We start from the raw sequence: 17,016 nt of genomic DNA on the forward strand, positions 1-17,016 counted from the left end.
AATATGCACATACTTATTAACTTCGTAAAAATGTGCAGAATATTTATGAAGAATGAATGAATAATTTAATTAATTACTCATTTTTTCACGCTATGATTAATACATAAATGAATTGGTATATTTAGAAGTTCGTGTAGTAAAACCAATTTGGAATAAAATGAATATAAAACGACCAATTAATAAGTAATATTTAAATACCTATTCAGTTTCAAATTTTGAATGGATTAATAATGAACACATAATTTTTTCCAATTTTTAAATTCAGTAAATTTAGAAATCTCGTCAATAATGAATGGAATCACATTTCCGTCTCAATAAGGTAAGTCAATTTAGATATCATCTTTGTGTAATTTATTGTCATTACGGGCACACAATTTCTTGACAAGTTGCACAACAACGTTGTTTGTTCCTTCATTAAGCTGTCTGCATTTTGTCTGTCAACTCAGGTGATGATGACTAACTGTACATATATTTAAAACTTGTTACTTAGTGCTCCTGATGCACCGATAATCATCACCTGTATCAATCAATTATTTACTTGATTGATTATGCAAATATTTACATATACATGAATAGATGCGAATACTGGTTTAAAAGAAATTCTATGTAACCAAATGGTCTACCAATAAGCCAAGTTTTGTTCGACATGTTTAGTAACCTTGCCATCTTCAGCATAACAAGACGATTAAATTGCATTGTTAAAAATGGGAAGATTTTTAAGAATTACAAAATCTACAAAAATTTTACTGGTAAATGGAGTCCATGAAAAGTAGTAATCACATGTATTGTAAAATTGTGTTCGTTCTTTCATTTCAAGTTTTTAGTGGCTTTATAAATTTTATTAATACACATTTAAAATCGGGCTAATTTATAGATATTCTTTTTTCGATTTTATCGTAGGATTTTTTTTGTTTCATTAAAAAAATAAAAAAGCTACCGCCAATCAAAAATTTTCTAGGGAACTTAACTTATCTGCGGAACTATATAAATTGCTGAATATCTATTCCTTAGTTCATGGCTACACTTAAAAATAATGCTACCATTTTGAAACGTAATTACACTCTAAATTATGTCTAAAGTAAAACATAGTAAGCCTAGAATATGTTACGTTATCTTGACGAAGGGTATAACTTATCGGGCGCTGGATTTAGTACAGTTATGCAAATAAAGTTAGAATTTAGCCCGCATTTACTTTTTCAAAATGTAACATTATTCTTAAGTGTGTATGCAAAATGTTATTCTGTTATACTTTGATATTTTTTTACCAGGTTCTGGAATTATTGCTACTATCATCAATCCCACTGGTCTTATCGGTCCCGATAATGGACGAGTCAAACCTGGACAATATTTTATCTCCAAAATTTGATACTCAAAATTTTGGCCTTACACAAAATTTGGGGAATCATCGAAACGCAAAATTAGTGATACCCAGGGTTCGGAAAAACCCGGGGTTTTACTCTGAAAACAACTACCCCGGGGTTTTACTGGGTTTTACTGGGTTTTACTGGGTTTTGGGGTTTTACTGGGTTTTACTCAATGTTTGGGGTGAAATAATAAAACTTACAATGTTACGTCAATTTGTTAAATTAATGAATGTTATCAAGATTTATCAAAAAACTTCAATTCATAATGACAGGAACACAAGAAAAATACGAATTTGATCAAACTCCAAGTTAAGCTACAAATTATGATTTTTAGATCAGAAACAAAAATTCGAAATAAATAGAAAAATGTACGGAATATTAATCAGAGTGCTTAATTCGAGGTATATAGGCACCTGCAAACTGATTCTATAGATTTATCTATTTGAATTTCCGATAAAACTTAGTAAAACCCAAGTAAAACCCCTTTAACATAGTAAAACCCGCTGGGTTTTATTAATTTACTACCCAGTAAAACCCAGTAAAACCCCAAAACCCCAACCCAGTAAAACCCGGGGTCGGAATACCCTGGTGATACCCACAAAATCACGAACTGCACGTCAGAGCAACTACCCCTTCATGATTTATGGAGGATGGTAAGGTAACTTAATTTCGAAAATTAAAAACAAATTAAAAACTACATACACTGTTAGAAATCTGGTATAATCAAACAGACATTGATTTATCGGGGATTAAAACTGCCACCGCCTGGTACTAAACTTATATAAATATACTGGTCAGTAAAAATTTACCACAGGTACATATACTAAAACTTTAATACCGAGCTATTGCCACACGGTATTATGTATCAATGCCACTTTGGTATAAATACATGAATATCGCTTGAAATTATTTTAATACTGAGATTCTAACATAACCCTTTTTCAAGCTCGAAATTTGTAGCGAGTTATATAAAAAAATCGAGCCAAAAATTAGGAGTCACATTGTAAGTTATATCAGTTAACTCCAAACATTAAGTTAAACCCCAAAACCCAGTAAAACCCAGGGGTATGTAGGTGTTTTCAAGGTGAAACCTCGGGGTTTTCCGAACCCTGTTGTGCATGCGTGCCAATATTTTATTTTATTTATTTACTTACATATTTATTTACATTGATATGTAGCTATCCCCCCAGCCAGGCTGGTGGTTGGGGGTGGGGATCGCAACCGCTAACTTATCCTCCTTACAGCCAATTTGGAAACCAAGACAGAGCGTCTGCTCAGCTAGGACAGGCATGGGCCATTTTAAAACTCTGTTCCAAAAATCCTAAGATTTGCGAGACAGGATAGCGCCCTTAGACGAGACACACTATCAGCTTTGTCATTTTACCTGCGAATTAATTCCACAATTAAGTTGTTGATGTTATTTCATAAATAAGTTACATATGTATTTCAAATAAAAAAAATAAATCAAGTTTAACCTAATCCACTTGTACGATTATGTATTACATATTGAAAAAAACTCATGAACTCAATAATCATGAAACATATGTGTAATGGATTCATGCTAAAGTTTTGTGAAACGCACAATTTTTTGTGCAGTTTGGGGTAGTGTTTTTTATTTTAAACATAATAGTGTACGATTAAGAAATGAGTATATATGCATGAAAGACTCGACGTTGCACGAACATGTATGTACACTCGAAATAAAGCGATAATTAACTCACTACCCTTTCAGTTGATAATATGTACATCTTTTAAAATTAATTGAGTTAAATTTTAACCACCGTGTTAAAGGTGTAAACTTGTTGTCTACTGAATTTCGATAGTAGGAATTTCATAACTCACAAATTTTCGCCAAGAATGTTTACGCGAAACTCACCGTCTTCACATCTTCATATTTGAGCATCTTATGGCTGAAATATTTAAACGATAAGTTCACCAACAGCTAGTCTTTTCTCGAGTTTAAGGTACTTTTAGCCGAATTATTTGTGCAGACTGCTTTATCGATCGTCCATCTTCATTACAACAAATCCGTTTACTAACTCATTGACGCACGAGAAACAGGTTGTTGAAGTCCAGATCATATTACAGCTCATATGCATTTTGCTGAAAAATAATTAATTGAATCTATTTAGAAGCAGCTTTAGTCATTGTTTTGATCAAAATGTTTGATAGGTAGGCTAACCAACGGATTTTTTAACGTGTTTCAGGTACCTTTGCAAAAATTTCGATACGATTTGTGTCTTCATGTGCCAATGTTCAATAACAAATCCGCTTTCAAACCTATTAACTGGGTAGCAACGAGTTTTTAATGGCACAGTATATATTTTTCTGTCGATTAAATAAATTATCTAAACTACTTTGAAAGTACATAGTTTAGATAATTTATTAGACAGAAGGTAGTACTTTCTGTCTGGGAAAACGAGATCAGATCGGTATCAGTGGACAGAATTATATAATAAATGTTCACACTAGTAGATTTATTGGTTTTCTACAGGATGAATATTATTCATTCATTATTCAACTAGTTCATGAGGAATAAGTGAATATTTTATTTTATTTGAATTTTAGTGAATGAATATTAAATAAATACTTACTCACTTGATATGTACAGAATATTTATGAAGAATGTACGAATAATTTAATTCAATACTCATTTTTCACGCTATGATTAATAAATAAATGAATTGGTTATATTTAGAAGTTCGTATAATAAAACCAATTTGGAATAAAATGAATACAAAACCATACAACCAATTTATAAGTAATATTTAAATACCTATTCATTTTTAAATTTTGAATAGATTAATAGCGAATACGTAATTTTTTCCAATTTTTAAATTCAGTAAATTTACATATAAATCTCGTCAAGACCTGAATGGGATTACATTTTCGTCTCAATAACGTAAGCCATAAAAAGAAAATATGCCCATATAATTAGATAATTACTGTTTCCCATTAATCCACACACCTCAAAGATTAACCCCAATTAAATCATAAGGTCAATTTAAATACATATCAACTTTGTGTACTTTATTGTCATTACGTGCACACCCGTTTTTCTTGACAAGTTGAACAACAACGGTGTTTGTTCCTTCGTTAAGCTGTCTGCACCTTGTCTGATGTCAACTAATCATGCTGGTGATGATGACCAAATGTATATGTAAAACTTGTTAGCTGATTCACCGATATTCACCACCTGTATCAATATATTATTTACTTGATTGATTATGCAAATAAGTATACATGAATAGATGAGAATACCGGTTTAAAAGAAATTTTAGATAATCAAATGGTCCACCTATAAGCCAAGTTTTCTTCGACATGTTTAGTATCCCTGTCACCATAAGGATAACAAGTCGATTATCTAAATTATATCGTTAAAAATGGGAACATTTTTAAGAATTATAAAATCTACAAAAAATTTACTGGTAAGTGGAGTCCTTAAAAAGTAGAAAAATCCTGTTTTGCAATTGTGTTCGTTTTTTTTCACTTCGAATTTTTATTTTCGTTATAAATTTTATTATTTAGTGTAAAATCGGTGATATTTTATCTGTGATTTTTTCGAAATATGTTTTCCCTTAAGAGATCTTCAAGCTATCATCATCAAACAGTTCCTAAGGAACATATCTGCAGAAGTAAATTGCTAAATTTGTATTTCTTAATTTATGTACATACACTCTTAAAAATTTTGCCCCCCTTTTGAAATTTAGTTACACTATAAATTCTATGTTACGTAAACGATACTAAATCCAGAATAACGTTATATAGGTGAAGGGTAGAGTTTACTTAATTTAGAATTCAGGCTGCATTTACGGCTGAAAAGGGCAGCATTATTTTTAAGTCTGCGAGTGTATATGTACATACATACTATCATATTCTTTTATATGTTTAGAATAACCCGTCATTTTTTCATCCAGGTTCTGAAATTATTTCTACTATCCTCTATCCCACTGGTCTTATCCGTACCGGTTACAAATGTGGAGAATGTTTTACCTCTAAAATTGGCAAGTATCGAAGCTTACCAAAATTTGGGGATTACGCAAAATTTTGGGAATCATCGAAACGCAAAATTAGTGATGCCGCCAAAAACACGAACAGGACGTCAAAGCAACTACCCCTTCATGATTTATGGAGGATGGTGAGACAAGATTTGTATATTTTGAAAATTAATTAATTTCGAAATTTGATTAAACAAAATAAAAACCTCTCTGGTATCTTCAGATAGACATTGAGTTCTCTGTATTATAATTATATACCACCGCCTGGTCTTTGAATTGCCACCGGTATGTTATAAATAACTGTAATACCGAGCTATCACTTCAAGATATTACTTATCAATGTCACCTTGATAGAGTTTTATATGAATACCGCTTGGTATAATTTTAATACCGTCATTCTACCAATACAATATTTTTTCAAGCTACACCGAGATTGTGTTGCGAGTTATATCAAAAAATTGATCCAAAAATTAGGAGTCACATGACCCTTGGCTTTCCGTTGAATGACCTCTTTGACGAATAATATTGGCGACAAGGTTCAATTTCTAAGCTAGTTTCCTCTCGCCGACTTTCGGAACTCGGAAAAAGCGATTTTTAGTCGGAAACGCAAATATTATCCGGCATCGGAAGGAATGGTATGGGAGATCCATAAATTATGTCACGCAAAAATCGCCTTTTTCTAGACCACCTCCATCGCCTTTAGCACGTATCACATAGGCATGTTTGGAGAGTTAGAACCCTCCCCTCCCACTCTCGCGTGCCATAAAGCGCAAATTTTTATCGGAAGAGTGGACATCGGAGGCTCTCGCAAGCAATGCCGGAAGCGTTGATTTTTGGTTAAACACGGAAGCATTTGAAGTGGGAGAAGAATTTTTAAATTTTTAAAGAAAGAATTTAAAAATTTCTGGAAGTCCGCTTAAGCGGACTTGTAAACTTTCCCGTCAAAAAATTTACCTCACAGGGCCATTCAATGGAAACATTAGTTCCAAATGATCTCTAATATTTAGCATAATTTGTTTCTAAATATATGCAAGTTGTTAAATATTTAATCCCGATTCATTGTAGCTTTAAAAAAGGTTACATTGTAAGTGACAATGCTTTATTTTATTTATTTAGCTACCCACCCGGCCAGGCTGGCGGGTGGGGGTGGGGTTACATACATACTCCCTACATACATACTCCCTACAGCCCATTTGGAAACCAAAACAGAGCTTCTAAAGTAGAAGAAATTCTTAACAAATACTGTTCCGTATATCCGCATCCTGCGTTTTGTCCTGCAGGATAGTGCCCTTACACGAGAAACAACACCAACTTTTTGCCCTGAGCATTGACTTTACTAGGGAGTGTCCATGGATGTATTACACTCTTAATAATTTGGAGACAAATCGTCACCCCGCCAAGGTATTAAGTATGTATGGTGCTGTATTTCTTGGTAATGATTTGTTACCAAGGGGAACTGAGGCAAAAGTTCGAGTACCAAATCAGACGCGACGTAGTAATTTATAAAATTCAATACGTTTATTTAAACAAAATCCTGTTTTCGGATAAAACTGTGCAATTTTTAAATAATGACGTCAAGTCTGTTTGGTACACGAGTATTTGACTTATTTCGCGATGGTGACAAATCAGTACCAAAAACTAGAGTACCATACATACTTAATACCTTGGCGGGGTAACGATTTGTCTCCAAATTATTTACAGTGTACATGATCGAGATAGACAAATTTATTTAGATTTTTAAAAATAAGTAGAAAAAATAAATAATTAATAAACATTCATTTTTAAATTTTGCATAAACTATTTAATAATTACTTAATGAATTTCTGCCAACTTTAAATTGAATTCATTTTGAAATCTGGTCAAGAAATTTCCAATAGCGAATCATATTCCCATCCCGATAATGTAAATAGCACAATAATAAAAAATGTATTCACATACGCAAATATGTAATTAATTACGTATGTGCATACTTCTCAATAACTGTCCATCTCAAAGTTTATATAATTCCAATAAAATATTTACACAGTTCTAATTTATTTCCTTTACGTGCACATATGTAAATATTTTCCTGACAAGTTTATGATAACGACATTGTAATACGGCTTATCCTCCATTAAGTTGTCTGGGCCTTGGCTAATGTCAAATAATCATGCATGCAGGTGATCATTAGCCAACGAGATAAAACATGTTATTCATCCTGATGCACTGATACATAATCCTTACTTGCATTAATATACATATTAACTGGCTGATTGAATATGCAAAAATGTATTTATGCATTTATCTGGTACAAGCATACCTGAGAATACCGGTTTAAAAGAAATATACGTACATAATATGATTGTTCTTCAAAAGGCCAACTTTTGCCAGACATCTTTAGTATCCTTGTAACCATCAGTAGGGTAACAAGACGATTAAATTGTATCTTTTAACATGGGTCCATTTTTAAGAATTACAAAATCTACAATAACTTTACTGGTAAATGAAATCCTTAAAAAGTAGTGTCTGCTCTAATATTCTGTAAGGCAAATGTGTTCGTTTTATAATTTTGAGTTTCCTTTAGTTTCCAAATTTTAGTACTTAGTGGGGGCAGGCTAAGTGTTAATACAACGAAACGCCATAGCTTCAACAGTTTTTGTGCTACAAGGTTCTAGTTAGTTTTATTGGAAAGCCAGTTAATTTCTGAGTTGAAAACAATTTTTAGTTTTTGAAATTTCCTCCCCCGGCATTAATGCAGTGCTGAAAAAGCTGCCTGCAGTCCTCCGCTGAAGCACCCACTGATTCCTGGACAAAGTGTTCCATTCGGTGGTCAAAAATTTTTTTCAGGCCTCTACACTTCTATGAGGCTTAGACCACACCTTTGCCCCTAAGTTTGACCACATTTCATATTCCGGGGATTTAAATCCATCAGGGAGGATGACCATTTTAAAGTAGAGAAAAATTCCGGAATATGTTTTTTTAAACACGCTTGGGTAATTTTTTGCAATAGTGGTATTCACAGTAACCGATTATTGCGATTATAATCATTATCGATTATAATCACCCAAAAATTCTCTATGGGGAAAAATAAACCAATGTGATTATAATCGTCAAAACAATAATCCTCTCCGAGGACGATTATTTGGATTATAATCCTTGATCCAAATGCAACTTTTTTAAAGCGTCCGAAAAAGTAGCCGTTGCTATGATACTATTTAATGAATCCTGCTAGATATTTTAGGCAAAATAATCAAAATACAACAATAATCTGGTGCGTTCATGGTATATGATTATAATCGATTGTGATTAAAATCGTTCTCACGATTATAATCGGTTACTGTGAATACCACTAATATAAGCTCGTGCCAAGTCCTGCTGAGAGGTCCCATCGATTCCGTTGAATTGAATTTCACTTAGGGGATGTACCACGGACTCAAAAACATATTTCATGAAATTTTATCCCCCCACGTTCCCCCCATTTTAGACAAAATGCAGAGGAATTGCCCCAATTTGCTCCCACCTGCCAAAACCATGACAAAACCTGGATAATGTGACTTTTTGACCTTTTGTCTATATTGGGGGATGTCTTTGACCGATTGTGCGTAGATTAGGTGAATACGTTTGTTAAAAGATTCTTCCGATGTGAAAATATCCTCATCTGTAAACAGAATCGTCTTCACTTTTTTGTCGCGTACCGCTTGAGGAGAGCCCTTCATTTCTGTAGTAGGGTTTTCTTTGTGGGCATGCTCAGGAGGTGGCAAGTACAACATTTCAGAGCCTTAAGCCTAAGGTTCAGTTTGAGTACTCATTGGATAATCTGCGTCAACAATGTCGGCTGTGAGGCTATTTCGCGTTGGAATGTCGTGAATTTCTTCGGATTCTATTTTTCAGCCCTTTCGCGATGGGTGTGGTCCTTGTTGGGTTTCCAAAAAATTTTCTTCGACTGTTCTTAGTCGACCCGGTCCCCATGAACGTTTTTATAGTCCGCTGGGCCAAATTAAAATTCACGTTCGATTCCTGTCACATTTTTAAAATTCGCCATTTCTCTTTCCATTTGTGTAGTGCAAAATTATTGCCACTTACTTCCTTTCAATAATTTCCATGCTAATCTGCTTTTCAAGTGGTCAAAAACTGATATGTGTTACTTATGTAAAATCGCACGAGCAATCCAATGCACTTGTCAGATTTTCATTATCTCCAATGGTTTTAAAGTTTTTAGCTATTAACACTTAGCCTGCCCCCACTAAGTAATTATTCTAAACCGATATTTACATTTTTGCATATTTCGTACATATTTTTTTCAGGAGTTTTTCTTCTTAAAGGGACATCCATAAATCATGTCTGGCAAAATCGCGAATCTCCCACCTCTCGCGTGACATAATTTGTGGACGGTCCCTAATAAAACATTTTTACAAGTTATCACCAATCAAAAAATGTCTACATTTTGCAATTGAAAAGCTGCATGTGTATTTTTTAATTTATGCACACACTTAAAAATAATGTTACCATTTTTTTGAAGAGTAAATAAACGCCATATGATTAAACGTTAAGTAAACAATACTAAATTCTGTTTATGTAGCGTTAACTTGGTAAAGAGTAAAGCTTAGTCTGGATTTAGAACAATTTACTTAATTTAGAAATTAGTCGGCATTTACTTTTCAAAAGGTGAACATTATTTTTAAGTGTGCATTCAAATTGTTTTTTTGTCATATATTTACCGAATAACCCGCTATTTTTTCAACTAGGCTCTGAAATTATTGTTACTATCGTCAATCCCACCGATCTTATCTGTCCCGATAAACGACGATTCAAACGTGAAGAATATTTTATCCGAAAACTTGGCAACTATCAAATCTAATCAGAATTTGGAGATTAAACAAAATTTGGGGAATTATCCAAACGCAAAATTAGTGATGCCGCCAAAAACACGAACAGGACGGCAGAGCAACTACCCTCTCATGATTTATGGAGGATGGTACGACACGATTTACAAATTTCGAAAATTTACACAAAATTAAAAACCAGTTAGAAATCTGGTATAGTTACCCAGATATTGATTACTTGGTATTAAATTTTCCACCGATATCATGAACCTTTAATACATAGCTATTAAATACTATACGGTATTAGTTACATATTAATGTAACTTGGTAACGAAACAATAACATGGAATTTTAGCATTTTTTTAAGAAAATTCTTAAATATCTGACGCGCAAACATATGTACAAGGATCAATATGCAAATTCAAGTTGTCGTAAGTCTCAAATTTATGTAATATGTATTTAAATGTGAGACAAATAGGGCATTTATTACTATTTGAATTTGTCGTAATCATCATATCTATTTGTCACGCATTTTAAATATGTGACAAATTAGAAATTTCTGGAATTTCAACGTGTCAAATTATAAACGACATATGACGACGGCACATCCCTACATACAGTGGGGAGCAAATTAAATTGTACGGTAGAAAAACTGTTCTATCTCGCACATTGACGAAGATAAGGGTTTGAAAAATTGCAAGGTAGTACCCCAGAAAGATTGTCGTTGAATGCCGTTCCTGTTTTTGAAAAATCTCAAAAATGGTCAAAGGTCACAATTTTTTACCCAAAAGCTCATTTCTCAAATCTTACAGTGATTTTTTCCTTGGAGGCTTTATTTTTTAATCGATAGCTCACCTTAATGTGAACATTTTGACATCTTGTTCAGTTCTCTACGATTGTTTGAAGAAAGTTATGAATTTTTGAAAAAAAGCGAATTTTGAAAAGTTTAACATTGCGCTTATGGGAGCATTTGGAAAAATCCGCAAAATTCACTTTTTTTTTTAAATTCATAACTTTCTTCAAAAAAATCATAGAGAACTGAACAAGACATCAAAATGTTCACATTGAGTTGAGCTATCGATTAAAAAATAAAGCCTCCAAGGAAAAAATCACTGTAAGATTTGAGAAATGAGCTTTTGGGTCAAAAATTGTGACCTTTGACCTTTTTGAGATTTTTCAAAAACAGGAACGGCATTCAACGACAATCTTTCTGGGGTACTACCTTGCAATTTTTCAAACCCTTATCTTCGTCAATGTGCGAGATAGAACAGTTTTTCTACCGTACAATTTAATTTGCTCGCCACTGTATGATCTATAATTTTTGGCTCGATACAACTTGCCACAAAATCCTGGTGCAGCTTGAAGAATGGTTTCATTGTATGTAAGAGTGTGCATGTCAATGTTTTATCTAATTTTTGCAGTTACCCCCCTGGAGGGTTTGGGTGGGGATCCCAACCGCCAAGTTACCCTCCTTACAACCCATTTGGAAACCAAAATAGAGCGACGACTAATAATCAAGGTTGGGACTATCTCATCGAAGCCTTCTGTCGCATGGATGCTAGAAACTGCCCAAAGCGATAGCTATTTTAGACGAAAAACGAATACTACATATTTAATAATTGTAATTGTTGTGTTGCCAATGAATTGTAAAAAAATTGAAAAAAATTGCCTTAAATGGTCACAAACTTGTGCAAAATTTCATTTTTAAGCATTATTTTCCACTTCCAGATAAACTTAGGGTATGTAGAATGGTTTCAATTTCAGGTTAATAAAAAATATATATTAATGACTTTTGGGCCAGCTTGTATATTTAAATACAACTCATTTCTGGGTGATTAAGAGTTTTGCTGAAAAATAAAATGGCCAAAATACAGTATTTCCAAAATCCGAATGTGCATACCTACTTCAACTACAAAAATTCTTATTTTGGTTTTTGTACAGCAATGTGAGGCTGCACCAAAAAATATTAGGAATATGTAGAATCAAAATAAATGCATACATATATTAGGAAAATCTAGCTACATATTATCATGTACATTTTACAAAACGCTGAGAAAAATAAAAGTTTAGTAGATCATAAGAAATAGAGCGAAAAATGATGCAATGCCTGAACACTACGAATGATTTTTTATCTATTTCAAAATGTTGGCAGAAAACGGGAACGCATAATGCATCCCGTAGTTACTCATTTTAATGAAGGTCACCAGGCGTGCATACACTCTAAATAAAAATGTGTAAAATTTATTCAAGCTTGGGCGAAAAACAGGATGACACAACCAAAAGGTAAAATGTGTCAAATGTTGGGTAGATTTTGCCGTTGGAAAGATACTTAAAGTATCTTTCCAACCAGAATTTTCGAGTTTTTTTGTCCTTTATCTACATACTACAGAACGCAATTACTACAGGGTTTGGGCGTATTGTGGGGGATGGAATTTGGTGGGGGCGCTGCCTCTGTGTGACGCCGTGTCGGTGGCGTTACGGAAGTCGGGACGATGCCGCAAGAGGGGTGTAGTCAGATAAGATGAGGTGAACTCCTACAACAATCCCACAGGAGGAGCAAGAGCATCGATGGTAGAGCAGGTTACTCGCCAAGGAAATTACACCCCACGAGTTATAGTTTTTATGTAGGTCACGATTATTCACTCGCAAATGTGAAGAGAGAAGGGCCGGAAATACTGTTCAGAAACTATGACGCCAAATAACTATGGTCGTTACACACGGGTTGAGAGTTACTTTATAATACACATAACGGAGGTAATTTATTTAGTCGGAGCTATGTATGTATCAATTTATAATTGGTAGTGCAATGGGTAAGTGTGTACTTTAGGAAACTTATGTGTACTCTTTTAGGAAATATAAAATGTACATTTGAGTGGATACTTAATAGTTATTAGGTAGGGAAATTATGTGTGTAGGACATGGGGAAGAGATGATGCGCCTCCGATGGCGTCCCCGTATCCACTACCACGCATCAGGTAGCTGACGAGATATTTGTTGAAGGTTGGCCAAGGAGACGATGTCCTTGGCCAAATGAATGGATAATATGAGTCGATGTCCGGTCGCTTGTTAATGAGGAGAATGTGGAGACGGAGAAGGGAGATTAGGAGGGATGGTGCATGTTGAATGTGACATCCCTTCAGTATCTGTTAGCTGGATGAACAATTAAGCATAATTTAAATCTACATCAAATGCATCCCGAGATGATGCGAACTTAAAAATTGCGCACGTCTCGTCCGAATGATCCTGACTAATAATAAGCGTTTATTTTGTTTGATTTACAAATTACCAATTTAAGTTGAGTTATTTAACTCAAACAAGCTTAATCAGTTTATTGAAACTCCTCCCCTCAGTTATTAAAGTCGTGATGTTATTAGAATGATATACTAGTTAAACCTTTGTCGTTAAACGCATATACAACGAGAAATTACCTAGCACGGAACGATGTTTATGTTTTCCTGACAACCGTCAAATCAGTCGGGGACAGGGGCCCCCAGCGAACCGGCCCCAAGTTTATAGTTCCGCTAGTGTGCTCTCATGTCATTATGTGCACACATTTTGCTAACAGGTTGAGCAATATTTCGATACTACCCGTCATTAAGTTGTCCCCAATGTAAAAAAATTATCAAGACGACGAGCTACTACATATGTACATATGTAAGTATACATGTTCACATTCATTCATTTAATGATGTATGAATAAATTATTCATTCAAAATTCAAATTTTTTAATGAATATTTTATTCTGGTTTTTGAATAAATAAATATTGAGTGAATATCTATTCAATTCGTGTGAATGAATTCGTGTGAGTATTTTTTTCGTCATTCATTTTTAACTCAATGCTTAATACATAGGGAAAGTTGTACTAATACTGAAAATTTTGAATAACATTAATAATGAAGGAATGGTGAATAATGATTAAATATTGAATTACTGATGAATATTTTTGTTTAAAAATTATGAATGAGTAAATAAAGAATGAATATTTTTTTCAAGACTTTGAATGAATGAACTGTGAATGAATAAATATTTGTTTAACATGTATGTAAATATGTAAGACAATTTATGTAGTTGCTGCATCCATAATCATTATGCACTTGTAAAAAAAATCCGGTAGTCAAATACATGCATACATACTCAATTCCGGCCTTGATCTGGTAGCAATGTCGTACTACCGGACTGGTAGCACATATTTAGTTGATTTATGAATTGTAAAGTTTTCATTGACATAAAATGTTAGATCCTTATTATTACCGGGCCGGTAGAGTCGTATATATGCAAATATGTAAATGTACTCCGACTAGTACATAAGAACATGATTTTACATGTATCAGTTTCTTAAACTTGTCTCTGACTGATTTTGTTGATAAGTTTATTTTTTCTTGAGTAAAGTGGAGTATCACAGAGTTCAAATATTTAATATTTTTTATGAATATGAAAATACGGGTTTGCCAGATTTTTTTGCATTCAAATTATTCTCCAAAGCAGCCAACTCTTATTCGACATCCGTTCAGTGCCACAGTCACCCTTGGACTGCCGAGACGTTTAAATTTTACAGTTGAAAATGTTCCCATTTTCAAACAATTTTGCATCCGCAAAAATTTTGTGGGCAAGTGGACTCCTTAAAAACATATTTTGTGTCGTAGTTGTGGTCGATTTCCAATTTACTAGTCAAATTTTAATAAAATTGAAATCCGGACTTCAAATTTATTTATGCCAAACTTTTTTCCAGTGGCAAAATTTGGACTGGGTAGAAAAATGTATTTTTACCCAAAATTTTGCAACGCAAACTATGTGTATTTCTTAATTTACATATGTGCACTCTCAGAAATCCGGTATTAAAATAATACATAATACCAAGTCGTATTCACATGCGAATATAACAAAGTGGTATTACAGATAATACCGTATAGTCACAAAAAACTCAATGTTAGGGTTTTACCATATCCGTAGAAAATTTTCGAGGACCGGTGTAACTGTACTAAAAAACTTTTCCCCCTAGACATCAATAACTTCCTGCTACTCCAGATTTCTAAGAGTGCAGATATGTACATACTCTCCGTTCGCACAGGGTAGAACTTTTACAGAAATTGAGATTTCTCAGAAACTACGGCACTGTTAGTCTCAAAGTACCCCGTCAGTAAAATTTGAGGGAATTTGAGACTGACAGTGCCGTAGTTTCTGAGAAATCTCAATTTCTCCAAAAGTTCCACCGTGTGTGAATGAAGAGTACATATGTAATAACCCGCTCTTTTAATTGTATCACCCAGGTCCTGAAACTATTTATCCTGGCAACAATCCCACTGGTTTTACCGGTCCCACTAAACGTGGAGAATGCTTTACTCCCAAAATTTGAAAGTCTCAAATCTTCTCATGCTTCAAATCCCTCTCATGCTTTATGGAGGATGGTATGTAGCACAAAATTAATTTTTTTTCGAAAATTTTGAAAAGCACGTGTGAATATTTCACCTAAATTTACATATTTATTTAGCTACCCGCCTGGTGGGTGGGGATATCCAAGTTTTCCTACATTTCGTACCCAACATAAACCAAGGCCGCTGTCAGACGGTTTTTATTTCCGTCCGCGTCCCCCACATTTCTATACAGACCATTTCTCACACTTATAGACGATTAATGAATAACAGGTTAGGGTTCGTTCATAAATTATGTAAAGTGAAAATCAAATTTTCTAGACCCTTTCCTCTTAATTTGTGTCACTTAGGCAAGATATCGTTGGAGTTTATATATTTATACCGTCTTGTTTTACATACAGAATTTATGAGCGGCCCCTCACCTGCCCCTTGGCAGAGCAACAATGCCATCTTTGCAGTGACATACATTGACCCTTGCGCATTTCCTTCACAGTTAACTTATGTAATGCTGTTTCGTAAATTAGTAAAAGTGTCAATCATTTGTAAAATATATCTATCATCATATATCTATCATTTGTAAAATATATTTACATATTTATACATACATACTATATGTAACATACATATTAAAATCTTTAAGTTCACAAACTTTTACAAAATAAAGAGACGCCCTTGATCATCTGAATCAATTTGCCAAAATCTAACATTTGTCAGTAATTGAGTACCTGGTTTTTACATGAATTTCCAAAATTTAGGTCAACTATCAAATTTTTTGGCGTGTTTCAGGTACTTCTTTAACAATCCTGAGACGAATTACTTGTTTCGTTATCATTCCCTTGAAGTTTACATGAAGTTTACCCATGTTTTACAACAAATCCGCTGCCAAACCCATTGACTGGGTATAAACGAGTTTTTAATGTCATTGTACCCCATTTGTGAATACAAAGATCAACTAATTATCCAAACTACTTCTTGTCTCGTTAAACTAGCTCGAATTTTTTGAAATCAGCAAAAACTTGACATGTTCGGTCGAGGCAGCTGCAGTGGCGCAACTACATATATTTTTTGGGGCCCTGAGGCAAATAGCAAATAAGTTGATCAAATTACGGAAAAATTAGATCAAAAACTATTTAAGTATGGTTAATACGCTTAGAATGGCGTTTATCATTGCAATCCAGTTTTTCACAGACACAAGTATTGAATTTGTTATATATAAATATAACCGTTTCATGCTAAACCAATTTGAAAACATTACTAATTAAAAAAACTGGTAAAATTTTAAAATTTAAAAATTAAAAAAATAATATATAAAAATGACTCATATTTCAAAAAATTCCTATTTGGTTAGCAACTTTCTAAGCCCCAGACGTTGCGGGGCCCCTAGGTTTTGCGTACCTGGCATATTTGCGCCACTGTCATGGTCAAAGGTGGAAATCTTGACATTTATCATGGTGTGGACTTGAAAGTACGCGGGTGGCGTGG

At 33.8% G+C, this 17,016-nt stretch overlaps 1 protein-coding gene and 3 long non-coding RNA genes across 13 annotated transcripts; all 4 read left to right on the top strand.

Annotated features, from left to right (window-relative positions):
* The first annotated feature begins 352 nt into the window (after window positions 1-352).
* On the top strand, window positions 353-2,843 carry LOC110855378. Of its 5 annotated transcripts, XR_002548449.2 has the most exons (3): window positions 353-749; window positions 1,269-1,433; window positions 2,543-2,843. It is a non-coding gene; the product is annotated as an uncharacterized LOC110855378 (long non-coding RNA). The 5 variants fall into 5 exon arrangements; XR_004835890.1 differs by lacking the exons at window positions 353-749; window positions 1,269-1,433 and adding an exon at window positions 1,534-2,157; XR_004835888.1 differs by lacking the exons at window positions 353-749; window positions 1,269-1,433 and adding an exon at window positions 1,534-2,022 and having other exon boundaries at window positions 2,096-2,843.
* Window positions 2,844-4,699: 1,856 nt separating this feature from the next.
* Window positions 4,700-12,040, top strand: LOC110855376. Of its 5 annotated transcripts, XM_035855940.1 has the most exons (5): window positions 4,700-4,792; window positions 4,948-4,999; window positions 5,282-5,502; window positions 10,087-10,316; window positions 11,586-12,040. In XM_035855940.1, exons 1-5 carry the CDS (start codon window positions 4,748-4,750, stop codon window positions 11,743-11,745), a joined length of 708 nt encoding a protein of 235 aa, XP_035711833.1. In that variant the 5' UTR covers window positions 4,700-4,747; the 3' UTR covers window positions 11,746-12,040. The 5 variants fall into 5 exon arrangements, 1 of the variants encoding a protein (XP_035711833.1); XR_004835883.1 differs by lacking the exons at window positions 4,700-4,792; window positions 4,948-4,999; window positions 5,282-5,502 and adding exons at window positions 7,868-7,882; window positions 9,646-10,006; XR_004835882.1 differs by lacking the exons at window positions 4,700-4,792; window positions 4,948-4,999; window positions 5,282-5,502 and adding an exon at window positions 7,731-7,882.
* On the top strand, window positions 5,516-7,398 carry LOC118437134. The gene is made up of 2 exons (XR_004835891.1): window positions 5,516-5,647; window positions 6,479-7,398. It is a non-coding gene; the product is annotated as an uncharacterized LOC118437134 (long non-coding RNA).
* A 2,700-nt stretch (window positions 12,041-14,740) lies between the features above and the next one.
* LOC118437177 lies at window positions 14,741-16,134 on the top strand. Of its 2 annotated transcripts, XR_004835925.1 has the most exons (4): window positions 14,741-14,922; window positions 15,433-15,570; window positions 15,654-15,807; window positions 15,936-16,134. It is a non-coding gene; the product is annotated as an uncharacterized LOC118437177 (long non-coding RNA). The 2 variants fall into 2 exon arrangements; XR_004835924.1 differs by having other exon boundaries at window positions 15,654-16,134.
* The last annotated feature ends 882 nt before the right edge of the window (window positions 16,135-17,016 follow it).

Source organism: Folsomia candida, unplaced genomic scaffold (assembly GCF_002217175.1).
Source record: "Folsomia candida strain VU population unplaced genomic scaffold, ASM221717v1 Fcan01_Sc012, whole genome shotgun sequence".
In the NCBI taxonomy this organism is placed as follows: Eukaryota; Metazoa; Arthropoda; class Collembola; order Entomobryomorpha; family Isotomidae; genus Folsomia; species Folsomia candida.

Excerpts from the sequence above, each read along its gene's own strand:
- LOC110855376 (XM_035855940.1), top strand. The coding sequence starts at position 4,748 with ATGGGAACATTTTTAAGAATTATAAAATCTACAAAAAATTTACTG. Across the intron at positions 5,503-10,086 it reads TTCATGATTTATGGAGGATG|GCTCTGAAATTATTGTTACT; the intron begins GTGAGACAAGAT and ends TTTTTCAACTAG. Across the intron at positions 10,317-11,585 it reads CTCATGATTTATGGAGGATG|TTACCCCCCTGGAGGGTTTG; the intron begins GTACGACACGAT and ends TAATTTTTGCAG.